Source organism: Coturnix japonica, chromosome 8 (genome assembly GCF_054131305.1).
Source record: "Coturnix japonica strain WE chromosome 8, WE-NBRP24, whole genome shotgun sequence".
Taxonomy (NCBI): domain Eukaryota; kingdom Metazoa; phylum Chordata; class Aves; order Galliformes; family Phasianidae; genus Coturnix; species Coturnix japonica.
Window position 1 is genome coordinate 14,362,225 of NC_140670.1, and position 27,902 is coordinate 14,390,126.

Below are 27,902 nucleotides of genomic sequence, written 5' to 3' on the forward strand. Positions count from 1 at the left end.
TGCTCTCCATCAGCAACAGCAACTGATGACCTACAGGTTATGGCAAGAAACACTCCATCAAATGGCTTAACTAAAGGAAAGAATATAAAAAGCCCAACAGGTCAATCTAACAATACTGTTGGTGCTGGCCCAATTTTGAAAAGGAAGTCTTGCAGAATTTAGAAGTGAAGCAACTCGCACCAACACCAAGAGGATTACTTCAGCATAACAAGGAGCCATTGCTATTAACAGAATTAAGTGATGGAATAACCTGCACCTACAGCCTCATTTACAGTTGAGGGACACTGCCCACTACAACAAAGAGGCCTTCCCTATCATACTCTACCTCTACAGCAAAATCCTACATAGCTCAACACTTTGATTTAATTTCTCAAGTGCAGAGCACAGCTGGGACAAGAGCAAACGGACACAAGTAAAACATACTGTGGAAATCCACTGCATGAGTGGATCTTCTAGATTTACTGCCTGTTACTTCACGCAGAGGAAGTGTGCTGTTCAAATGGAAAGAGAAGCAGCAGCACACAGAAAACTACCCTGCCTAGATCACCAAACATGCTGCATAACTGGATTAACCTGTAAGGCCAAGGAGGTTGACTTTCTACTTCATGTACTCTCTTGTCGAGATCTTTTAGATCAATTAAAAAAAAAAATCTGATCCCTACGGCTCTCTGTACACTTCAGGCTCCTTCATAAGTCAGTGTGAGAAAGATATTTCCCTTAACCACTCAGAATAAGGAGACAGTGGATCCCCAAGGCACAAGCAAGAAGATGAGCCTATTTCTAAGCATAAAAGTTATTTTATGCCTCCTGTCCTTCAGTGACTTAATTTGCTTGTTTTTAATATAATCTATTTATATTAAATGCTTACACTAGGCTCCCTAAGCACACAGAAGGCAGCCCTCAAATGAGCAAAAACCGAAATTCAAAAGCAAAGCTAATTTAAATTAAGTTTTATTTAGGATGAATACAGCATCTCTCCGTTTTGCAAAAGCAAGCATTTGAGAGATATCAGTTCAATGACAAAAGGGATGCAGGATTTTTAAAGAGCGTAGAAAAGTTTTTGAACGCTGCTTGTCTAAAATCCAGACCTCTTAATTTCTGACGTACATAAAGAGTTGCAGAACAGACCTTGCTTCTCTTTAATTTGATGCTGAGAACGTAACCTAAAAGCATTAATCACTCACAGAACTCCAGCTAAACAAGTCAACATCTGCAAGATCTGACATCCGCATGTCAGTATTTCCGGTACAGTTAAACTATGTTCTAAACAGATTTCTTGAAAGGAAAGGAGAAAAAAAAGGTAAAACTGCAGTATAAGTTACAAAGAAAGTTTTCTCCAGACTTAAAACCCTGTATGAGAAATTGATTCTGCTGCAGTCTGAGAACTGTGCCACTGATGTCAATGTAGTTCGGATATAGCACAGTTTCCCCATTTTTTTATTCTATTTGTTTTTTAAGCTTCATGTAATAACTTTTTGAACACGCCATTTAAGAGCTGCTCAGCTTTAAGCAAACAAGTATAAATTACTAAGAAGTAAGACACGCTTGCAGTCAAGGCTAGTTTCTTTTAAAGTCTATTTGAACCTGAATGCAAGGTTCACATTAACTGACCAATAAAAAAAGTATACTTCACCTCCCAAATATAAATCAGGTAATGTATATAGCAGTTAATAGAAAGCACTCTGAAGTACTTGATCTGACTGAGTGCCTACTACCAGTGCCAAATAAATAAAAAGTATGATCTAGTTATTCCACACACACACCAAAATCATTTTATGATAGGCTAATTAATCATGAACATAACTTTTCAGACATTATGTAATTTCACACAGACTTGCTTGTAGGTCCTGCCAAAGAAAACAAGTATTTCTATGAGAAATAAATCTATACTTGAGGAGAGACGACAGTGACAAAACACGACGAGAGGAAGATAAAGAAAGGGGAGAGGAAGGGGAAAAGTATTAATATTGCACACATTAAAATAATTTTATTACTTAAAACACAGCAAATCTTAAACTTTAAAAGCCAGAATACACAAATCAAGCAAACCTGGCAAATGAACCCAGCAACTGAAAATAACTTCTCATTCTAATCTCTTCTATTTCTTAATGACAGGCTGTTTAACTGATGTTTGGCAGAGGCAGAACTTCAGAAACACATACCTGGATCACAGAACTTACTGACATTCCTATTTGAGATTACAATAAGAACAGTGAATAACTTCTCATCTGGGATGGATCTAGAACTAATTACATCACATATAAACCACGTACCTTAGGATAATAGTCTCAGATTTTACATTTCTGAAACATATATACTAAACCTCAAACAAACCCCTTGACACATTAAAAACAGGGAAGCAAGGAATGAAGGTGTTCTAACAGCTACCACAAGCCACTAACAGGGAAAACAACAGCTAAAGGACACATCTGCTGCTAATACCATGATTCTAGATACATTTCCTAGAGTCATCTTTCTCCCAAAATCTCAATCACAAGATCTTCTACATCTTCGAAATATGAAGTGCTGTCTTACAAATGACACAGAAAAAGAATGGATAAAGATTGGGAGTGTTTTCTTTGGTCATTTAAGGTTTGGAAAACATGGATTTAAGTAACAAAACTTGACATTTCTTGTTTCACATCAGTATCCCTTCTAATTAAAGTTAAGACAATGATGAAATAAACATTCCTACTTCACAAGAACTATAGATAATATCCACGGATCCAGGACGAAATAGAAAGGTTTGGTCATTTAGCATCAATTCCTACTTGTTATTTTTTTTTGCATCTTGACAAAGGTAAAAGACTCTGAAAGACAGTCTGCTTTCTTTTCTGTATTTGAAGACTCCTGATTCCTGGGAGAAAATGCTGCTCAGCAGCCCATAATCATAGCTAACTGAACCATACAGTCACTACTCCAGCACTGCTTCCTAAGAAAAGAAGAAAAATAAATCAAATCTGCCTTACTCATTGGATTTAGAGAATCTCCTGGCAATAATCTCTACAACACCACCACTACCTGGAGTGGAAAGCATAGGGTGGAAGTTGAATCAATAGCAAAGTAACCATTTTAGGCAAAAGGTATTCCCTGTAAATCCTCAAGAAACCGTTATCTGCTCCCTGCCGTTTGCCAGAGAACCCCTGTTGAATCATCCCACAAGCCCTTCTGGGGTTTTTATCCCATACATAAAGTGAAAGATGGTCTGATTTTTCAGTGATGCTTTTTTTTTTTTTTTTTTTTTTTTCCTTTTTAAATATTTACTTTGCTTTTAAAAGTGAGGAACTTTTTTTTTTTTTGACAATGAGCAATAAAAAGTTGAATTCAAACTTTGCATTTTTGATTCTACTAGAGAGCACGTTAGATAATAAAGCTATTTCTTTGGTCCAGTCATCCCCACTGTCAGCAGCATTCATACAGCAAGGTCAAAGGAGCAGTGATGCACAGATAGAGTCTACGGTCATCCCATGCAATGAAACCACTTAAGTGCTCTCCCCTACACTACTCAACTCTGGCAAGTTAACAGAGGTGATGCAGTAAGTTCCTGAGGTAGTTCAGTTGATGGAATTAAATCCCTTTTTTCCAGCTGCCAACAGGGACAGATGTGGCCAGCATCTGCTTCAGTAACCTACTAGTTGACAATTTTGCATGCTGGTGGATGCAGTTTCTCAATCATCCATTGTCATTCCCAACATGCTCACACTTCCTCTTTCCATCCATAAGAGAAGGCTGTTAGGCTTTGGTTTACATTTGGTTTTACTGCGCTAACATCTGGAATAACTCTTCAGGGAGATGGGGCATGCAAATTAAATAACAATGGCTGCAACAAAACTACCAACAGGACACCGAAGTACTGGAATAGTCAGACCTAACCCAAGCATTACTTCCATTACCCAGGCTAGAGAGATGCACACAAAACACAGCCGTTCCAGGACCTGGAGGAGATTGTGTCATTTGACTGCTATTTACATGTGTTGTACAGAAAGATCTGTTTCATATTTATTAGTTGCATTTAATTTAGTGCAGATCTATATAATAAAACACATTTTTAAAGTATTATTAGCCTGATATTAACTACATCCACAGAAAGAAAAAAAACAACAGTATTGGATTTCCCCCATGCCACCTCCCTCCAGCAGTACCTCACTTGATACTCATTCATCTCCAGGATTATCATATAACTACCAGTTTAAAGCTGGATCAATGTCTTTTCACTTCACTGAACAACCCAATCAATAGCAACAAGGACATTCTGCTGTCAAAAGCAAACTGCTGCTCATGCTGCTAGTCCCCCCTGGGCTTAGTGTTAGAGAGTCATGTTAGATGGATCCTAGCATGCAGCACTCAATGTGACACTGATCACTCTGTATGCACGGCACAGGGTATTGATACCAAGTGCACAGCTAAATCAACAGGGTAATTGCTTGCACCTTCAGAAAATAAAGCTGTAGTCATGACAAGCTGTAAAACTATTTGCACCCCCTACTGAGGGAAACAACCTAGGCTGATTCCTGTTTTAATTATATATGCATGCATTTACTTTCCAGAAAGGCAAAACAAATGGAGAAGCTTGCAACAGCAACAAAATGCAAGTGAGTGCACTTTACTAATAAGTACTATAAAAATAAGCATTCAACTTCTCCATCCCAATCACTGGAAAACACTCTGCTCCCCTCCCCCAATTTCTGGAGGGCTTTGCAGATCAAGAATATCTCTATACCATTTTCAGACAAGAATGATGCTTTGTACTAAAAGGACTGGGAGTGGAGGAGTTGTATATACAAGAAATTCCAGGGGTAATCTCTTAAGAACACATGCCAAAAAATGTAACCAAAGCAAGATCTGGGCTGTCTACTTGATATTCCATCTGTCTGTGGCCAAAAAAAGAAGAGCTTACACAACTCCTGAACCGTGTTATTCTTTTTAAATCAAATAGAGCAATTTCCAGCTTTGTTGCATCTTCCATTAAGGTACACAAATAAGAGAAATAGATTTTCTTGAAATCATTTTTGTATAATGGGAACAGGACGGGAGAGAAGGGAACAGAAAGGGCAGAGAAATCACACCAAACAGTTCAGCGGCCTGTTCACTGTGCATAGCTATCCTGGCTGGCTAATTCCACTGCCTATGCACTCAAGGGACAAAATATCCACATTCTTTACCTAAACAATATGAAAGCTGCCTCTGTTGCCATGAAAAAAAAAAACCAAAAAAAAAACACTCACAGAGTTCCCCTTTTATTTTATAGATATTTTTATATCCCTTAAACCTGTGAGATTTTTAAGGTATTTAGTTTTATAACAAAGCTAGCTTAACCTAGAGCCATGAACATGTATGAGTAGTTTATTTCCCAAATGACACAGCTACTGAAAGTTCATTTCTCACTTCATTACTTATCTCTTCATCTCCAAATTCTCAAGCTAAATCTCCCATGTTCACATCCACAACCCCAACGCTCCTTTCTCAGTGTACTCCATGGTCTCCAACTCACCAAGAGTAAAATACAAACATCCAGTTCAATAGCATATATGAATTCAACTCTTCTGCCTCTACCACCACCCAAAAGAATCAAAGCTGTAGATAGAGCCATGTTCCCGAAGGCCTCACTTCACCACCGGTTTCCATAAAACTTTGGTATTATTTTTGGTTGAGAACAAAGTAAGCCCACAAGTGAAACATTACCAAGGAGAGAAGTGCAAAACATGGCTGACTCACATTAACTAGCATTGTAATTTAGCTGTGACTTTAAGTACAGGAAAGCAAAAATAGTAACAACCACTAACCGAGCCAATGTACCATTTTCCCCTACAAGAATATTTTAGGTCCAATATTTCCATCTCTTGTACATTGGGCCAATCTCACCTTAAGCACCTCTGCTGATTCCAGTGCTATATATTTCCATGAGAAAGTAGCACTGCTGAACATCTAAAAACTTTCCACACAAACAAAATCTGAGTCTATTGCAAAGCTGCAGTTGTATTTTTTTTTCCTCCTGTCCAACTTTACTGCCCTGCATTTCAAAACAACCTTACAGAAGTCAAAACTTTGGCCCTCTCCTGAGGCACAGTTCCTCCCAATAGGAAACTGTTGATTTTATACCTAACTAATCTAGCTTTCAATAAGCAAACAACAAAGGAAGTACGCAGTGAGACACTGGCAGTGACACAGGTACATACAGATGCAGCCCAGGTAGCTTCCAGGATTTTGAGTGGAGCCCAGCCTGCTCACACATAAGTAGGCCCCAGAAAAAGGGCTATATTTTCAGTGAACAAGTACAACACAAGAAGTTTCCTCAAATATGTTTCTCATCTGGCTACAGATGCATTCTGAAAAATCAAAACATGAATAACTGCTCTGAAGAACAACACTTCCATATATTCCCTGCATTACAGGAGTTATTAATCAGCAGGTCAGACTCACTGTTCACATTCATAAGGATTTGGAGTTATCAAGTTTTAAAAAGGCACCCGTTCACGAAGAATTGGATGGAGATACCTTGTTTACACAAGCCTGCAAATAGCCAAGATAATCTTCTAAAGGACCATACTGCAAGTATCACAGCTGGAGGTGAAGATCACTCTGTATTATCACCGGCCTTGAGCAAAACAAACAGCAATAAACCGTCCAAGTGCTATCAGCCAGCGCTTCAACAGGAAAAGCACAAACTGAACACAACCCTCAAAATTATACTTTATGCAGACAAACTGAACCCAAAGCCTTGCCTCAGGTTCCCAACACATGCAGAGCTGACACCTGCTTCCAAGCACTGGTGTCCCCAAGCACGTACTGGAGCTTTGGTAGAAACACAGACCTCAGCTGAGGTGAGCTACTACACAGAACATGGGTTATGAGAAATCACAGAAGCAAACTCGGAAATGACAGAGCTCTCAAACAACAGAGCTCTCAAACAACAGAAGCAGTTGAAAACCCTAAACCCAAGGTGTCAATAAGGTAAGTAACTATCAGATAAAAACATTTTAAAATATGTTTTCCATTCTTCACCCCCATAAATCGAAGTCCACCCACAACAAGCTATGCTTCAATGAAGTTGAAGAGAAGTCTGCTCAACTATTTCCCCATTGCTTATAAAGCCTTTGGAAAAAAAAACAACATGATGATTGAGGAACAAATGATAGTGCTCTGATCAGCTCTTGGGCATCAATCAGAATGAGCAGAGTTCCTTAAAATGCACAGCCAAGCACATCTTAATGCTTCACTAGATTCTGGAACGGCAGTGCAGAGTGCCTGCATCCACATCATGTTTATTAATCACATCCGAGGAATATGAAGAAAGGTGTAATGTAGTATCCTACATCAATGTAATGTTTTCCATTACATTAAAAACTAGAATTATCTTACTGAATTTAAGTATAAAAAACCTGTTTTGCTAAAGCAAGAAAAGGGGGTTTTAAGGGAACAATTATTTTGTTTGGCATTGAGACACATTCATTATAATATGCGTGATAATACTCTGTGAATGTATGCAGTTCTCACTAGTATGTACATTTGAACTATAACATCTATGTTGTTTTGTAGCATTGATGACAAAAATGTAGCACAACTCTATTTTGGTATAAAAGATAATTTAAGAATAGAGGAAGCAGGGCGAGGTGTTGGGCTCTGCTCCTAGGAAATGCTCAGCCTGGACATTAGGGAAAACTGCTTTACCATGAGGGCAGCCAAACACAGGAAAGGCTTCCACCCAAGGTGGTGATGCCACAGTGTCTGTCAGTGTTCAGGAGGCATTTGGACCATGTCTTCAATAACACACTTGAACTTTTTGTCAGCTCTGAAGTAGTTGGGCAGTTGGACTTGAACTATTCTGTTCTAAACGTAACCAGTCTTTAGATATAGAAATATATATATGCAGTTAAAGATATTGATCCTGATGATGTAACTTGTCTAACAATATGCACATCAACCTTCACCACTTTGCACGGCAATTCTTTGTCATCTAATCCCTGTTCTTTCCTCTCAATCTAAACCTTATATCTCCAATAGAGAATGCTCTCCCTATACCTCTTCTCTACTACCAGTTTTACTGTCATACCCCTTCCCATAGACAAATTTTATTTTTAAGTCATCTGAGAAGACCATTATGTATAACTTAGGAAAAGCTTTGTAACCAATGCAGAAAACATAAGGGCAGGAGCAAGGGATAACAAACAAACAACAAAAAAAAAACCAACACAAAGAAGCAACATATAAGCATACTATGAAGTATTTTCTCATGTTTGACCTAAATGTTTCTCTAAAATTAAGACTGAAGTATAGGTTGAAATGCTCTGGGGAAAAAAAAAAAAAAAAAGGAATAAAAGAGGTTTTTGTTTGTTTGTTTAAATAGTAAATGCTACCATTCTGTTTAGCTTAACAAGATGGACAACTTTGCAACTCTCCTTTCACTCCCAACTTGGTCATTAAATTTTGTGACTAATAACAACTCTTCTGCCCTAGGACCTTTCCTACCAATATTGGTGATGATTATTTTTCTTTCACCCCAGCTCCTCCTCTTCTCATAAGGGATTACCTGAAAGGAACACTTGCCCATCAACATTTAAGTACTTGTTTCCAGGGTCCAACAGGAAACATTTCAAAATTCAGATACATTTATGCAAGCACAACCAGGAGGCAAAGGGCCTTTCATTTGTGTTAATTCAAGTTCTAGTGACTTTATTGGAGCTATACAAACATGTACCACTTGGGGACTAGCTTTTGTGCCCATACACTGTGGAAAGTTCTGGTATGAGATGAGCTATGGCACAGGAATTGCTAAAGACCCATCAGGAGAACACTGAGGACACCTGATGTAAGTCAGCATTATCTGGCATCCCTAAACAACTATCCAGGATTAGCAGCTATCACAGTGAAAGCTCTTTGACTACTTTCTTTTTCCTCTACTCTTCTTTTTTTTTTTTTTTTTTTTTTTTTTTTACTTTATCTGAATCAGGTATTTTTGAGAGTAGATAGGTTTCCCACTGCAATAAAAATGCAGCCCTGGCCAAGAAAGGATTTGCCCATTAGCCACACTATTTCCATAAAGACAGCAACCTTATTAAATTACAACTGTTTGAACAAGGTCAAGCACTCAGGGTTTAATTCAAAGTGTTTCCAGGTATAATGCTGTCAGGTCAACTTAAACAAGCCAACAGAGGCTTTGAGCTTGATTAAATATTAAAACGGAATCTTTCACATCTGTTTTTACCGAAGGATGAAATTACTGTACATCACTTCAACCAGCTCATTAATATACTAAACACATATCTTGCCTCAAAAGGTTACAGGAATATCAATGCTTTCAGAGTGCCTGCAGCGAAACCTACACAACTCAGCCACAAGTGAGGTCACTGCATACTTCAGCAGGATGTCAATATTTCTTTATAAATGTGAGAAGTAATCAGTTAGACATAGATACATTTTAAATTAAAAGATGGGAGCCTCCAGTAAAGCTAAATCAGTTGCCTTTGATCTGAACCTTTTAATCACTCATCTCATTTTCTTTGATAGATAACTTGATAGCAGACATTGAACACAAAGTTTGATCCAACAGTAATTATTTTTCAAACTAGAGGGCTGTCATGTCCAACTGGAAATCTGATTTTTTATTTAATTTGTAATTTGCACAGCACTATTTTTAATTGAAACATAAAAAGGTCTATCAGAATCATCTACTTCAACACCTATCACTTCTAATTATACTTTAACACTATGCTACAGGAGTGGAGAAGAGAATGCATGAATGCATTTGAGAATACAACTTTGGCAGTGACACACAGTTCTAACTATTCTACACGGCATTTTCTGCTCTTTGAAATATAAGAAAGAAAGCACAAATATTCCTCCAATTACCTTCACACGAGAGACATGGGTCAAATCATAGTTCCTGACTCAAGTGCATGCAGACCAAGTCATCTATTTAGAGTAACAAACATATATGATAGGACTTGAAAAGGAAGAAATGAGAAGTTACTTTTGTCTAAGCCACTCTTACTACAGATGAGAAAATGGCTTGTAAATTGGTATAAACTGAAATGGAGCCTATACTGCTCATAGCATGCTAAGGAAAACATACCAAAAACAAACAAAAACCACACATACAAACCACACAGCACTAGTCAATTTGCCACAAAATATTCAAACTTAGGATGGCAGGCAAGCCGGGCAGTAGAGGCAAAGCACTGCTTGAATACTGATGTTCTTATATAACGAATAGAAGAAACACACAAGAAAACACTTCTGAATGCCCTGCACCTACTTAAAGAGTCAGACCTCTACATTTAAAATACCAACAGTTAATAAGGCATGAGACAATTTGCTCGAGACAAAATAAAATCCCAATACAACACAGTCTTCTACCACCCACTAATTTACACTTGAATAATATAATCAACTAGACCAAACTACGCTTAATGTAAAGTCAATAAATTCCTTTTTGGCTGTTGACACAAAAACCTACTGGGAATTAAACACTTGAGGAAATTAATCATTATAACACTCTGGCTCAATGCACATCTATATTGAAATAATTTGGTCTTTAATTCACTTTATTTGTAGTAGAGTTTAAAGCAGTAAATTTGATAGAAGTGGGTCTCATTAAACCAAATCCACACTGCTTTTCATTAAGCTTGGTATATTTGAACAAACTAATAAATAAATAAATAAAAAGAATCCTTTCCTTGAAAACAATTGTGCATTACTAAGTAACACGAACAGAGACCAATAACACATGATATGCTGAAAGCATTTACATTTGATCTAAGCATGAGTCAACAGTAATTTGCTTTCAATTCATTTTCCTGATGTAGAATGATACTCTAACTAACCACAGAAAGCCTAAGATAGCAGAAAGACCAGCAAAATAAAACATTTAGCAACTGAAGCTGTTACACCCACCTCCCAGTTTCCTGGTTTAAAGGTTGTGTTCAACTCCTTCAAGAGAGATGTGGCTTAGCACCATGGCTCCCAGACTCAGTTGGCTTGGAAATCACAACACCAGCAGGTGGCTTCTGCAGAGCCAGTATGATAGGTGGGCCAGGGAGCTCAGCGCAAGGTGTGTGGCCACACAAAAGTGACAGCATCAGCCCAAAAGAATTAGACCAACACTGCCCTCAATGCGAAGCTACAAGAAGTGGCAGCACTGGAAAATATGGCTCCAGCCATTGATGCCAGGACAGAATGAAAAATTCAGCAGACACGCAATGACTGCAGCTTGGAGTCTGCTCCATCTCTTAAGAGTGAGCATGATGGTCGCTACCCATCATCACATGAGATCTAATGCCTGAACAATCCCAACTGAAAACCTCTGACAAAACAAAGAGTTAAAAGTGCACTTAGAAACACACACGGTAACTCAAAGCATTATCTTAATCACTTCCAAGCATTTACTTTTCTATTCTCTTCTGCTTTGAGAAGAGGGACAGCTTGATCACGTTTGCATCCAAGAAAAAAAAAATCTTTCATGAAATTAAAAGAGCACTACACTCAAGACTTAGACTTTTCAAGTCCACATACATTATCTACTTCAAATAGAATAAACCTTCACTCTGATTTTAAGAGGTGGAGAAGTTCACAAGTTTAGATTTTATCTTCACTAAACAACGCTGTGTCCCACCCCTTCTCTTTCACTCCACAAGTTTATTTCTCTTCAGCCTCTCTTGCAGAGAGAAAAAAAATGCACCCACGTAATTTCTTGTTATAAGATACAACACAGTATCTGCATAGCAACTGAATCGTAAATAGTCATATATTAGATTGGAGCAGCAAATAAAAGGCGGATAACCTATAATGAATTACAGTGTTCTTTGCAACTTAAAGGAAAAGAAACAAGAACACCTTGAGCCCTTGTGAAAATATTTTCCCATTCCACAAAAGAAGCAACTATGTCCATCCAAATTCATTCAATAATGTTAATGTTACATTCAAATCCTAGTTAAAACTGCATGCAAGCAATGAAACTATGCTGGAAAAAAAAAAACAAAAAAAAAAAAAAACCAGAGAGAGAGAAAACCACCAGGAGAAAATACAGGTCTCCACAAGTAACACATGCACTACAATACATAACAGTAGAAACCCCTCAAAAATGCATCCAGATCCTCACACCTTTACAGTAATTCTTTCAAAAATAATCTGCAACCTGCCTCCTCAACAGCAAACCACTCCTTTGCAGTTTGAAGGCAGTCACCACCACCTTCAGGTCTTAGTCTCCCCTTTTCTTACAGTAGTAACTGCAATTCACTGGGACATGAGGTGGGAATCCTTTCGCTTTCCCTTCTAGATGTCCTTTACTGTCCATAAGCAGGCTAACAGGGTATGTTCAGATGACTCATTATTCCACAAGTGAGTGCTGACAAAGCGTGACAGTGAAAAGACCATTCCTTAAGCTCATGTGACATAAGACAGAACCCAGAATTATCTAAGAGGCTGCCCTACTGAGTTTCTCCCACTGCTGGGTTTTCCTTAAGATTGTCTCACAGACAAGGAATACACTGACCATACAGAGATTCCGCAAAAAAAAAAAAACAAAAAAAAACCTCAAAAGGACAACAAGGCTGGTAAATCACTTTATACATAGTAATAATGCAAATAAAGCATTTTCGTACAAATATGTATCTTATATTCATACAAAAATGCATATATGGAAAGATGAACTGACATTCTGTGGGTACTACATCATAAAGGACAAAAAAATTCTCCTCCTTAGAAGCTGTTTATAACAGTTATTTGCATCAATTCCTGAATCGCTACTGCTAACCATCATTACAATGCAAAAATCACACTCCTACAGTCTTCTCTCTCCTCTTCAGATTTACAGTTAAACTATACGAGAAATACTTCCTGGTTAAATTGGACAGATAATGCAATACAACTTTTATCACACCAATAAATACATTCTAATACACACGCCTCCGGCCCTAAGAGACTTTCTTCTACAGGTGCTGGCAGTTATAAATTCACTCATTTGTAGAACAGAAAAAGCTTCATAATTAGTAGCTAGTTTATCATTAAAACCTTGCATTCACTCTACGTTGTTGCAGACTAATGAGTTGGGCTCTCATTTCTGCACTCAATTATTTTCCGGCATCTCAACACAGTCTGTCCCATTACTTCCTATATAATTGACCAACTTCAACAGCTGTAACTCTTATCCTGTAAATACAGAACACACTGCACAAGAAAGAATCACACTTATCAGGCTTAAAATAATTCCACATAATGTACAGTTTAAGTTTGACAAGGCTTAAGACGCTTTGCCCTGCAGCCAGTAGAAGTTTGATTTAAAAAGTACTGTAAAGTAATTAGATTTAACCAACAGAATTACTTAAAGTACTACACTCATCAACTAGTAGGGCTTTTACTGCAGTAGATTAGACTCATTACTTAGAGACTGAAAAGCAGGCTCGAGATTCATTTACCTCTGATACTAGAAATTAATATATTTAGTCCTTATTACAGCAGTAAATGAGATGTGAAGATAGAAATTCTGCAGGTCCAGTCATGACAGACACCATCCTGGACTAACAGGGAACAGGAGGTCCTAGCTGATATCATTTGCAATTAGAGCTCAATTTGCTCAATCCTCTTGCAAAAACCTGAAATGCATGTTCTTGGAGTTTCTTTGACCCAAACAGCTTGAAATGGCAATGTATCAACAGGACAAAACAATTCAGTGAGAATTTATCATGGCTCTTTGAAATTAAAAACTTTCATTTACTGCAAAAAATCTATCCTCAAGAACAAACAAGTCTGCAAAAAATAATTGGTATCCTGTTTAGCACAAGATGTCTGAAATTCTGAAAGCCAAGAAGCACTTTCTTATTGGCCCTCAACAATGAGTCATCATTGTTGTCATCAATGAAGACAGTCATCATGAACTGTCTTCAGCAGATCACAAAATAAAGCAGTAGCAGAAAGGAAAGACTGGATTCAACTGCCTTCAGCCATGCTGTACTTACCATAGCCTTTATCCCTACGTACAGGAAAGCAATGAGGAAGGGATGCTTTAAGAAATCTAGCAGTTGGCACTGCACAAAACACAGGGAAGACAACTTTCACTGAACAGTAGAATTCTACTCCTCCTCCCCACACACACACTTCTACCCTTAGTTTACAGCAGGAAAGTAAATAAGACTCTTTTTATGGTTTCTTTGCTTCTCACCATGAGTTTAAAGGACAACACCTGTTAACTGCATAATACAGCTTTTTGTTATGGAATTTCAGGGCTTTGTTGATATGTTGATAGCCATATTCTCGACAGCTTGGAATTCCGGGATACTATAGTATTTTCTTTTGCATCACTAGGAACAACAACAGAAAAAAAACACACGTAAAAAAAGTAGCTTCCTGCTAGGAGGTGAAAGGCACTGCCTTGTAGTTGTTGCACTGATAACAGGTGTCAGTTGTCAGCTCTGACAGGCAGCACAGAAAGACTTGCTAGCACTCAGCACACATTCCTCCAGAGAGGACGAATTTTCTCAAGGATAACAGACTAGCCAACCGCCTCCATAAGTTTCCACAGGCAGATATCCATCAATAGTGGAGACAACTAAAAAGCATCACCAGCTTCAAAGCCAAGGCCAATGCTTTGGGAAGCTCCACAGTACAGGCACCGTGAGGCAAAAGTACCACAGCTACACAGAATGCCACAGCATCTTTTCTTAGCACTTTATATGAAGCCAGTGTTTCATCAAGGATAATTATGACACATTTGTGTCAATTTGCTACAAACACAAAAGCAAATCTGCAGAGCCGTACACTTAAAGAACAGTATTTCTATTACCTAGCATTAGAAGGTCAGTATGCTCTGCCTTGTGAGGAAGAAACTGGCCTCTACAGGAGAACATTGGGGACAACATAGGAAGTTCTTGGCAGTCACTAAAAAGACTCAAACATCTGTGTTTACAAAGCTTCCAAATGAAACAATTGTATAGATTCATTATTTTTCAGACATATAAGTTGAGAGACTAGTCTACAGATTCCCGTCATCCAAGACTCTTGAATTAATTCCAAATACTTATCAACACACATTGGTTAGGATCATACATGGAAAAAGCTGAGAAGAACCGCCAGATCCTCTTTAGTGACACACTTACAGGACCTGCTCTACTTCACAACATAACTACGTTCTGGATGAGAATTAGGATCTTTCTCAAATTAGGCAAATTATTCCAGATGATGAACAAAGATACCACAGCACTGCATAAAGAGCTTGTGTGGGATAAATCAGGCTACTAAATTCTGTTTTCATGTGTTTTCAGAACAGCCTTAACCCTTCCATCCTCAGATTCTCCCTAAGAGAATCTTCTCCCAAGTCAGAATTAAGCAGTAGGCTCTAAAAACTACTTCCATACTTCCACTGCATTCATCTGGTCTTTTGATTATACTCTAACAGATCATCCATTTAAGTCTGTCATAATTTAACCCACTGCCATAATTTATGATCAAAGAAAGATTATTTTAATCCAGCTATAAAAGTTCATACTGTTGAGCTAACTAACACACCAGTCTGTTGTTACCAGCCTGCCTGAGTTGCTCACTAGGGAGAGCATACACTCCTGGACTTTCCAGTTGATCTACCAATAGAAGCCTTTCTTATCCTTCTTTACACTCTTTGCCAAGTCCAGTTCCAGTTGGGCCTTGCCCTTCCTGACCCCATCCTTATACAGCCTCTGCTATACTCCCCCCAGGTCACCTGTCCTATCACCTGAAGTAGTTCCACTGTCTGTGCATCTCATGATTAAACATCTCTCTGAGACAAGTATCATAAATAAAGTAGAAACTGATTTTAACTGATATTTGACACATGAGCTAACATCAAATCAGTCTTCCTGCACTGAAAATAAAAACAAAAAAGAATAAGAGAACTTTTACAGCACAAGAAGCAGGAAGATACAAGTGACTTTGCTCTGTAGCACTTTAAGAGACAGGGAGGAAAGAAATGAGAAAAGGAAAAAGAAAAAGGCAACATCACCAACAGCTCTTTGCAATCCCTCTTCCTGACCTGCTTCCAAAACTTTCAAACATCACTGATAAAAAAAAAAGAAAGTTGGAAAATTCAGTTTGGTTTAATGCTGATGATTGCCCTGATTATTAAAATATTGAAGGCAGTATCAAACAAAATTCTTACAGTGATCCAATATTTAGTACCTGGATCTAGACTAAATAGCCTTTAGCATAATCTTTGTATTCACCAAATCCAGAATTCAACAACAGTAGAGCAGCTGCTCACTGCCTGGTCTGCAGAATTCAATGAATGACAAAAGGTTACCTTAATTCAATGAGATAATCGGCACACATTTACCCACTACCAAGAGTTTTCCCAACCATCTGCAAGGCGGCAGAGCTAAGTGCCTATAAAACAACTGGTAGCATGCTGATATGTCCTCACATCCCTCATGTCAATGGAAATTTATCTCTTAGCAACAGCTAAAAAGAAGCTGAACCTACAGAATTATTTTAGAGACATCATGAGCCAACAATTTCTGTGTACGTGATTTTGATTGCTTGTGATCTCTAAACAGATGTCTACTCTAATTGGTAACATCTACTAAACATATACTTTAGGAAAAAAAATAAAGTTGTCATGGCGTAACAAAGCAAGAAGACAGTGAGTCATATCTGTGCATGTAAGAGATCAAAGTTAACCGAACTTTTAGGTGGAAATATATTACTATTAAGGCTGACACCAGAAACTGAAAGTTAATACACAAGCCAGTTAAAAACACTGATCAATATTTTTGAGTGGAAAAGCAAAATCAGAGATTCGAGGTCTATTAACATTACTTTAGGATTCCCTTCCCTGACACTCCCCGTTCCACACTGGGGTGAGAGATTCACTTTTGTTCCCACACTAAGCTCACTAGGACATTTATACTTTAACTGACTCTAAGTTAAAATCCAAAACTGTAAAGCACCATCCTTTACATGATTTCATACAAAATTTCTTCACAAAAAATTGAAATACCACTTCTGTCTTCGCTAAACTCACTTGTGATATCAAAAAAGGGTGCAAATGAGATTCTTCCTCTGATCTCTGTGTGGTAGTAAAGGGAAAAAGCTTACACACAGATGCACTTAACTTGAGCAGCTCTACTCTAGAAATCAAATCCTTCAGAGGTCTCTTCAAAATACTTCCAGAGACAATATTAAGAAAGAAACTACACAGTTAATTAAGATTCAGTTTCATGTTAGCAGACTGTAGGCAATTCTGCTTGGAACAGCATCAGGAAAATCAAACATGGCATGTTCGTAGATTGAAGTTTGAACGCCCTGCTATTTTTCCCTTAAGAAGAACCAAGTTGCCAGCTGCCAGTCAAAGATACTTTCCTCAAATAAAATCAACCACAACAGGTTTACTAACAAAATCACTGCTACTTTCAGAGAGGCATAAAATAAGTCTACCCTGAGCAGAATAGCAGCTGCAACAGTTTCTGTAAGCACACAGGCCAGAATTTAGGTATATATTGAATTCATAGCTGTACAGGAAGCTGGAGACAAAGCAAGATTTCTCCCATGGTTTACTGTCCCAAATAAAAGACTGTCATCTTATATGTTGAGATCTCAATAGAATTCTGAAACTCCCTACTGTAAATCTGAAAACATGCCAGCAAGACAAGCAGCTCATCAGCTCTAGTTGAACAGAAAAAAACAAACATAAGCATGAAATCAAAAGAACTGTCTATCACAGGAGTTGCAGGGGCAAAATCCAGAATAGAACTCAACATTGATCAAATTCCATTATTTTTTTTAAATGATATTCAGAGGACAGGAACTAAAACTGAAGACAAGACCTTTCTTAAAAACTACTGAATTTCATGTTTTATCCAGTACAGAGCATCTTTGACTTTTAGTCAGAAGAAAATAGAAGTAAATACTCAGACAGCAAGAGAAGGAATTACTGGGCTACAACACTTAGTGTCATCTTTAAAAATCAAGTCACTGAAAATTTACTTTAAAAGCTTTAGGTGCATTAAGAGATGTGTGCCACCTCCCCAGAATTTATGGCAGACAAGCAGGTTGATTAACCCAACAAGAATTAATTCTTCAGAATGGCTACAGAAAAACAAGTTCCTAAAACAGCATGAGTTATAATACTTCCTAATGTAATTAAAAGTACGCATTCACTTGTGCAGCAACAGACCACTCCATAAGCACATAACACGTGCTGCTATCTCACTTTGGCAGTCAAGCTCCATGACTGGTTTTCTCCATTCACTTTTTGAATGTAGTTTCCCAAACTTCAGAAAGCATCCATAGCATCTTTGTGAATAACTGCCTTGCTACAGAATGTGTTGTCAAACACAGCAAAATACATAGAAATTATTATTAATATGAAATGCTCCAGTATCAAAACAGCATTAATATTCATTAGATGGTATTAATTTCTGTGGCATTCAATTTTCATCACTGATAAGGAGGAAAGCAGAGATCAAAAAGTAGCTTAGTTATGTACAACCATGTTGTGTATCACATCATGCCCTATATGTGTCCAACCTTCAACACATATCCTTTAACTGATAACAAGATTCCTGGTTTTAATAGCCAATGTGCTGACCTCCGCTTTCACTAGCAGTAGCACATTATTAACCTGACTCCTACAGGATTACTACACTTTACAGGATAAAATAAAAGCATCATAGTAGGAAAACAACAGCTGAGTATCTTGTCAAATTTGAGACAAATAAGGGAAGGATACAGTTGCCTTTGTGAACTTAGAACTTGTTTAAATAGCTCTTATTAAGTTCAGATATCAGAGTTCACCTTGATCTTGAGAATTTTCTTGTGCTTATCAAACACTGCCTTTTTCATCATCTTTTAACTGTATTTTTGTATAATCACATGTCAAACTACTGTTCGCTATCCAAAAATCCTAAGCACTTAAGAGAACTCCACAGTGCTTCCAAGTCAGATGTTATTCACATTCTTGCGGGTCAATATAAAGAACAGCACTTCAAGCAGCGCTAGCTCTCAGCACAACATAATGGGATAAAATAAAGTGCTGGACAGCACATGGAAAGCGTGTGCAAACCTATCACAGCTTACACAAGGTGCTATTCCTACTGCAGATTCTCCCTAGATTAGAAAAGATCAGCAATGACTCCCAGACAACTTCACTGAGATCACACACAGCTCTTCTGCATATAATTCAGACAGGAAGTCTCAAGCCTCATCCACATGGCACCACAGTGCTTGGTAACCAATGGGCTGCGCTGCCACAGTGGAGGGAGATAGACGAGAGCCTCTCTGCCCCTCCACAGCCAAAACACTGGAGAAAGCAAAAATTCCCACGTGTGCTCATCTCCTACTGCTGAGACAAGAGTTAGAGTCTGCATTTTTTTTTCCCTTCAAGGTCTTTTTCCTTATGTAACATCTTCTCTACAGCACAGCTGCAGGTCACAACAACCCACAGAAACAAAATGACTCTCACCTAAAGCCAAGCACAGCAGCCCTGGTGTTGCTACACAGCCATCACTAACAGTTCACACTACTCATGCTTAAACACTGCCTGTACTTGTAAATAAGAAACCTTAAGCTCTTCTACAAGAGCATGGAGAGTAAAGAAAAAAAAACCCTGAAAACCTGCATGACACCAGTTATAATTTCCATCAATAAACAGTCACATAAGCTGACAGGGAAAAACATGAAAGCAATTTTGCTTCAAATTTACTTCAAGCCAAATGCTATTAAGAGCAACATCGCTACAAACACATTTAAGCAATTTTAAATCGCTCTTAGACTCTGGGTGCATTACAGCAACATCCATTTGAATGGCAACTCTAAATTTGAGGAAGAACAAGGAAGACCGGCAAAAATACACAATTTATTGCTAGATTCATTATCAAGGAGATGCAAGCAGAGACCTTCAGAAAACAGATCCAGAAAGGCCTCTTTCACCACAGTGACAACATTCACCAGAGTTCTTAAACAGCAGTCTTGTTTCTATATTTCTAGGAAAGAAAATGGTTGCAAAGTGCTGCCATATATCTTCATTTAGCTTCTATTAATTGACACTAGGACAATTACATTAAACAGCGTTTCAGAAATAAGAATAAATTGGCATTTTTGAAGTGAATATGTCCAGTCACTGCCTAAATTTAACTGTAAAATGCATCCTAAAAATCTCTAGTTTAAATTTTATTTTCAGCTGATATTCTATGTCAAGTTTTTTAATCGTAGAAATAGGTTTAAAATTCCCATCTGTATTCACACTTAATGATCTTAACAATATGAAATGAGAAGCCATAGTCACCACAGGCATCTTTAACAAGGCCTTAAGTGAACAAATCAAAACTCACTGTTTACTACTGCCATCACCACTGGTACAGACTTCCTAGTCTCCTTAACCTCACAGAGCCAGAGATGTCAAGTGCGTTGTCCATCCCCCTCATCTGCAACAGCTCAAGACAATGAGACTTAATGTGACGGAAACTGACAAAATCTGTTTTCCAAAGTCAGAAGCTTAACATGAGACTATGCATGTGTTGCCCACGTTTATGAATTTTGGAAGCAGAAAAAGAATTGAAAGGCTCACCCACTAGTTGATTAGATACTGGAGAATTTCACAAAAAAATCCACGTTCCTAATAGCAATTTAGTTCCAAGTTCAACAGATGTCAGTAGTGACACTATTGCCACAGCACAGTATATTTTTTTTTTACGGGTTTTCACATCAAAAAGTTTTCCACTGACCTTTCAAGCTTTCATGCTAAGTTATTTAAGCACTCTAGGCCATTTAATCAAGTTAAAGTCAAGCCATCCACAATGTTTCTCATTTTCCTAATTGCCAGAAGAAGGAAATCACTTAGCAAGACAGTATAGGACAATGTCATAATAGCTCATTAGCATACAGAGGAAATCATTCTACTTAACAGATTGCTCTGTCTCTTGTTAGGTAGCCATCAGTGACAGCATTAGAGCTGCCAGCTAGGTGGCTTTTCATTCCCTTATGTCCTGCCCAAAACAGGGCATAACAATCAAAGAAGGGAGCCACCGGTCTGTCCTTAAACCCAGACAAATATAGTCCTGAATACAAAGAGTTGCTTTTTAAGCTAAGACACTAGCAGGACCACTAGCAGCCATTTCCAACTATCAGACAGGAAAATGATTGTTGACTGGCATTTGATCTTGTACGGTGACAATAATGTAAAGATGGTAGTAAATATCCAAAAGGTTATTTACAGGAAAAACTCACCCGTATGGAAGCCTTCGGTCTACTGGGAAACAGAGGCAGTCTCCACTAAGGAGTGATCTCCAAGAGATGCTGCCTTAGTGGTGGTCAGCCCTTAAATGAGTCGAACTCCACCCCTTCCAGGAGCACAGCTAAATTACTCTCACCTGTGCTCCCACAGCTGACCCAACACTTGCCTCAGCTGATTAATCAGAGGTTCAGGCTGTGATTACCAATTTCCCATACAGATCTATACTCACAACTTTCTTAAGGTAGTGTCAAGAAGTAGACTACCACAACTGCAAGTTGGCAAGGTTTTTTATCATCTGTTTTACAAGCAAGTTCCTGAAACACCAAGAAACTGCATGGAATGGTTACCATGTTCCAGCTGGCACAGAACAAAGACCCAGGAGTCAGAACTCATTACCAGCCAACAGGGAAGAGGAGAGGCACTTAAAGGTGAGGACACAGCACTCAGAACACATCCGTGTTTGCCTCAGATCTAAGGAAGACTTCTGACATTTGTGAATTCTAAAAGAAATCCTGAGAAAGGGTATATTCACATGCTGGATACTAAAAGAAAAATTAATCTTGGAGGGAAGAAAAAAAAATACAAAAAAGCAAAACAGTTTAGTTTAAGAATCAAATGTCACTCTGAGTTAAAACAGAAGAGTTCACAGAAGAGTAAGGCGATGAACGAACACAACTGCTGAACGCTGCAGGTTATTGTTAACTGGCTGCTGTCAGCTTCAGTGCAAGCCTCTCTCTGCATTACAGCCCTTCAATTAATTTTGAAGATAAACCAGCAAAAGAATCAAGTTTGAGTAGTCCTTAGGAGCAACCAGCTTGCAGTATAAGGATTGGAATGGTTCTCTGTGGTCAACAAGAATCATAAGCTCATTGTGTGCAACTACATTCCTACGCTGAACATTCAGCTTGGGAAAAGAGGACAAGTAAGGTCTTCCCTGATAGTTCCCTAACAGAGCTACAGGCACTGAAATGCAGGCCACGCTCCAAAGAAATGAAGGCAAATATCTTGTGAACTGAGAAGATATGTACTAACACAATAGTGTTTGTCAAATATCACTAACATTGCTTAGTCTTGTCACCATGAAGATGTTATAAAGACAGGAACACAGGCTGTCTCTGAAGACAAAAGCCTCCTCAACCATAGCACTGCAGAAAGACTCTTGCAAACTAACTTAGCACTGAATTTGGAGGCTCAGAATCATCCCTCAGGGGCAGAAAAACTATCATTAAAACTGCCTCCAAAGTAAGGCACTGAATACTCTTTCATGTGTAAACCAGTAAGACAGATTGAGCAGCACTTTCCTTCTTCCTAATTTTTCTGTTTCTACTCAATGCGAAGCATAGAGGCCAAAGGGAACAAGGCAGAGCTAGCAAAAAAGCCTCAGCCAACTGCCACTTGTTGCCCGCCCACAGAAAAGCAGGAAGCCGATGAGGAGAGCAGGGAGGAGCCTGGGTGCCAAAAAAGCTTCTCTATAGATTGGACCTTTGCCTAAAAGACAGAAGGTGGAACACCCAGTGTCTGCACTGACACAAGCTGCACATCAGAAAACTGAAATTCAGCCCATGCCAAGTTCCACTTAGAAAGTTAAATGCACCTAGGCCAGCAAAAACAATTTGATAAGAGTTGAGAGTATTAAAACAAAACAAACGAATAATAATGCAAAAACAATGGTTTTCCATGAAGGTCACCTTAGAAATACAAACTAAAATAGAAGAGAGGAAGGTAAGAGAGTTTTCATGCCAAGAATCCAATGGAAACAATTACTAATACAGTTGTTGAGCTGCATAAAGAGAATGTTCAGGACCACCACCACCATGCAGTACCTATCAAATGAGCCACATTTCTACTGCCTTTCAAAGTACACTTTCAGTAGCAGCTCTGTTGAACATAGCAAACACATTGCCACTGAGATATACCCCATATTCCAACTGTCTTCTGAAAGCTTTACACAAGCAGCCATTGCCTCTTCATCTTTTAGTGTCAATTTTTTTCCCCATTTCAGTTACATTTAAAAGCTAAGAAGTATTCAAAGTCCTGTCTACAGGCTTCCTCAGATTTACATTTGCGTAACATTTGTGTTCAGGAGATGAACATCTCCTAAGACCCAGCATGCTCCATACAGCTCCCATATGGCAATATGGTCCTACTGCTTGTTTAAGTGGCAAGAACAAGGAACGCAGCACATGCATACGAAACACCATCAATATGGCTGCACTACAACCGACTCCATCTAAGACAAAATTAAGCATCCATTTAAGGATTTTAACCAGAACTTTTAAATTCCATTTTACTGCTGCATTTCTAGAAACATATTCTCACGTATCAGAGGCTTATCCAAAATCTAGGTACCACTAAGCATATTCAGCCTCATGTTTCCCTCAGTTCACATCATTTTCTATCATGTTCTCAACTTTTACACTGCATTTTCTGATTAACATACTTATACAGCCCTTTTCAGTAGATGCTGCATGAAAGAAGGTGTGAAGCACGATAAGATCTCTAGGTAAGGCTCTGAACATAAGGAAGTACACTAAGAGCAGTTAAATTGTTAAAACTAACTAAGCACTGCAGTACAGCAAAGTGCTAAAGAGCAGACTACCCTTTAACAAAAACATGTTTTAAAACAGGCACCTATTCAAGTGCTTTGGTTCAAGTTACCCATCCACATCAAGCAAGTGTCTGTCTTAATGTCACCACCAGAATACTTGTAGTAACTGCTTTGTCTCCTCAAAATTTATGTAAAATGTAATGAGTAGCATAACGTTATCACCTAGGGACCTGATAGCTATTGACTTTCCAATGCAATATGTCCTTCCTTGAGCCCTGTGCTTGCAAGCCTTCATACAGAAGGGGAAAAGCAACCCCCAGATATACTATGGAACGGCACAAAATCCCAACCGCTGCAATACATTTCCATTTCCAGTACCTGGAAGCCCACACACACTGCCCCAACCCCAGAGCTAAGGTGACACTTGAAGGATACGGTGCTTCAAAACAAGTCCGCCTTTCCAGGCCAGTGGGAACAGGATGAAACATTGTACCACCACCTAATGCTACTGTAACCAACTGCAGCTATTTCTACCTCCATTTAAACAAGAGGGCCTCTACTTGCACCGAATCACTCAATCACTATAGAGGCAAGAAAAGCAGCTCTGTACCATTAACCAGAGGAAAACTTGGCATCTCCAGCTCCCCCTTCCACACCACACACCCCCATAATATAGCCAAGGCTCCAACCCCACAGAACTAACTTCAGTGACAATGCACTACAGCAGTATTTTACCTTCTCAGCATACCAGGCACCCTAATGCCTTGGAGGCGGAGGGATCTCTAACACAAAACCCACCACCACAGCACCCCACCAGTACTGGCTCACATGAAAGCTGAACAGTCTGCAATTGGTGCTACAAGTGTGAAAGTTTAGATCGTCAAAAAGGGAGCTTTGAACAGAAATGGACTTTGAATGCAGCAAGTTTTAACATTTCATCAGCAGGAAAGTTATCTATGTGTCTGTTTAAAGAAATGCAATCCAATCCAAGAAGCTTTGACAGTCATCTGAGCAGATTTCTGCAACTCCTCCTGATCTTTCCATCATGGAAATTAAGTTAAAAGATAGAATAACTGAACTTCATCTCGAGAGACAGCACTAGTTTTCAGTAGAGTTAGCGATATGACCAAACAAAGAAGCTCTAAAATACACTCACCTCCCCAAAGTCATCATCACTTGGCTACATTTTAGGAGGGAATTAGATAAATGATCTTGATGTTCTTCATGCAGCCACCTAAATACTTCCAATTAAAGCAATTGAACAGTTTTCCTGCAGCATCATTCTGCTCATTCATAAAATGCCATTAACATCAAAGGATCATGCAAGCGCATCCCAGTAATAAACAGACATCTGTTTACAGTCAGATGCAGAACTATCGTTTCAGAAGGATATTCAAAGCCATACACCTGGAAGACCAGGAAAGCTACTATATTTAAGGAAAGCCTACACATATCTGCACAGCAACCTGTGCCACAAGTAGCACAACTAAGGATGGCACCTGAGGACATGCAGTGTGTCAATACACAACTGCATATTTATCAACCCTGCATCAGCAGTAGTTACATATCAGGAAGAAATGCATCCCAAAAAACTGCTCAGCATACAAGTCACACTGCTAATTCTGAGGCACACAAATCAAAGCTTTTTTATTTGTTTTTCCCCTTGCTAAAGCAGTAGCTAGACAGTGGATTTATTGGACTAACTTCTGAAAGACAGATTTATCCTTATACCAGCACCTTGGTATGGCAACAACAGCTTTTTCAGCACCATGACCCAACTAACACTGTTAGTAATGGGCGCCATTCCCTGTAGGTAGCCTAACAGGGAACGTGTTTATTCCCACAGAATTCACATGAAGCATCACAGCATTAAACTATCTCAGTTGTTTGCTCTTCCAGTCTCCACATTTTTCACATCACCTCAGAATTACAGAAGAATCTCTGGAAGCTCTTAAACAATAGACAGAATTATCACTGCAAGTAATTAACTTCCTTACAGTGTATGGCTACAGCAGTAATTGCACAGTAAGCGACACGTCTGAATTCCCATTCTGATTACTGAGCATGAGTCCTCATGCACCCTCCAGATACCTAAGAAGTCCAATCTGACAGAAATCAGCAGAAATTCATATAGCAGCAACTATACTTAAACTCGCAAACACATACACAAAATAAATACATAAATAAAAATCAACCTACAGGTAACTGTTAACTCTGCCACCTCCATAAACAACTCTTCTTCATAATATGCTTGTATCTTAAACAAGTACTTTCTTCTCTGTGTCCTTTAGCACCTTAAATTCAGCTCAAGGAAAATGGCAACTGAGAACCATTCAAAACAAACAAATAAACAAACAAACATAATACAGTATCTCAAAAGAGATGCTAATGGCATCTCTACAACATCACCACTTATGATATGCCACGCCAAAAAGAATTTTGCCATCAAGTATTACAAAACAAAAAACACAGCATAAATTATTCCAGTTAAAATAAATTAATTCAAGTTGAACAGGGTGCATCTTTCCAAGTGCAATGAAAAAAATACAGTTCGCCACACTAAATGAGCAATCAAAATGCCTGCAAACTTGTCTTCTATACTAGGAAATTGACACCTCCCCCTACCTTCTTTCTCAAAGCTTAAACCCTGTGAATAAGTAACCTAAAAACCAGGCCCAAGTACTCAAAACAAAAATTCAGTACACACATGTTCAAGGAAATTGAAAATAAGAAGAGGATTCTTAAGTTTGTCACAAATATCTCCCATAATAGTTACATCAGCTCTAAAACTACAGATAATAAGAACAGGAGCCAAATATCTACATGCAATTATCTTTAGGAAAGAAAAAGCACTCAAAGAGTCTTGAGCATCAAGGGGTTTATGGCAGCATTTCAGCTGGTGTTAAAACCACAAGAAAAATCAAATATGCCCACACATAAAAAGAAGAATGCCACAACCAAATCACATAGCAGAGCTCAGCAACACCAGCCCATCAAACAGAGCAGTCTGACACCTAGAAGAGAACATACAGCTGCACTTGTCCCTGCTGCTCTCCTGATTACCTATCAAAAATCCAAACAACATGCTGTCCAACACAGCTAAGTAAACATGCCTTATCAGAATTGATTTTGCACAGGTCTTTGACACGCATCCTCACTTACATACATGTGAATGGCTAAATAAAGAACAGGGAGGATCATTACTTCTGCAATATCACAATATACTTCTGTATTTCCAGCCTTACCTGGTCTTTTTCGTGGGGTAGAAGGCTGACAGGTGGAAGAGAAGCTGGGAAACCACTGGAATATTTAGGAGCTCCTTTGCTTTCCAAGCCACCATAATTCACTCTATACTGAGGTCCATCCTTCAGTAATCTGCCATTGTTCACAGCGCGTTTGGCCCCCAGCCGCAATCTCTGCTGAAAGGCAGGATTGTTGAAAATATTTGCTAGGTCATTTTGACTTCTCAAATACTTCTCTATGTTTTTCAGTGAGGAGCCACTTGGTTCTTGAAGCCCTTCAATTGCTCTTCGCAACAGTTTATTCCAATCCACGTTACGAAGCTCATTACAAGCTCCTCTAGATCCTTTAACAGATTTCGGAATAGTGCCAGGTTTAACAGATGAAAACCGTCCAGGATTATCTGGGTCCTTGTAAGATGCAAGGCCTTTATTGGTAACTTTAAGAATAGAACCATCTTGAACACTAAGTTGCAGCTGTTCCGAAACAGTCTTCTTATCTAATCCATGGGAAGCGCAAACAGCGTGACATATTCTCTCTTCAGATGGACGCTGCTTTTGCTTTTTAACTTTTTGTATAGCTTCAAGAATCCACTCCGTATAAAGTGGGTTGGCAAGTTTTACCATGGTTGACCAGTAATGGTTTACCCATAGAGGTTCCTCCTTATACTTTCAGCAGATCGTTGGGAGGCCGTTCACACCTCAAACACAAACCAAAGGATTCCACACACCACTTGGATTCATCTCAAAAATATCCATCCTGAGGAGTCAGAAAAGGAAGGGGAATATCTGCTGACTGAAGCTTCCAATTACTTGACCAAATCGGAAACGTAGACAGGATTCATTCATGATGACAGGAGTACATCCTCACAAAGAAAGGTGCAACCTTAGAAGAGAAAGAGGAAGAGGCAGGTGAGAACGCTTC

At 38.7% G+C, this 27,902-nt stretch overlaps 1 protein-coding gene across 30 annotated transcripts in view; it reads right to left on the minus strand.

Annotated features, from left to right (window-relative positions):
• The window catches only part of KAT6B (lysine acetyltransferase 6B), an 86,794-nt gene that overhangs the window by 52,237 nt on the left and 6,655 nt on the right, over positions 1 to 27,902 (minus strand). For 28 of the 30 annotated variants that reach the window (XR_014948601.1, XM_085554281.1, XM_085554273.1 and 25 more), the window contains exon 2: positions 26,984 to 27,863. Coding sequence is in view for 27 of the 30 variants with exons in the window: in XM_085554281.1 (XP_085410407.1) it covers positions 26,984 to 27,604 (621 nt within the window). In the remaining 3 variants the exon portion in view is untranslated. Of the gene's footprint in view, positions 1 to 26,983; positions 27,864 to 27,902 lie in introns of those variants that run through there. The other 2 variants (XM_085554282.1, XM_085554279.1) reach the window with 2 other exon arrangements.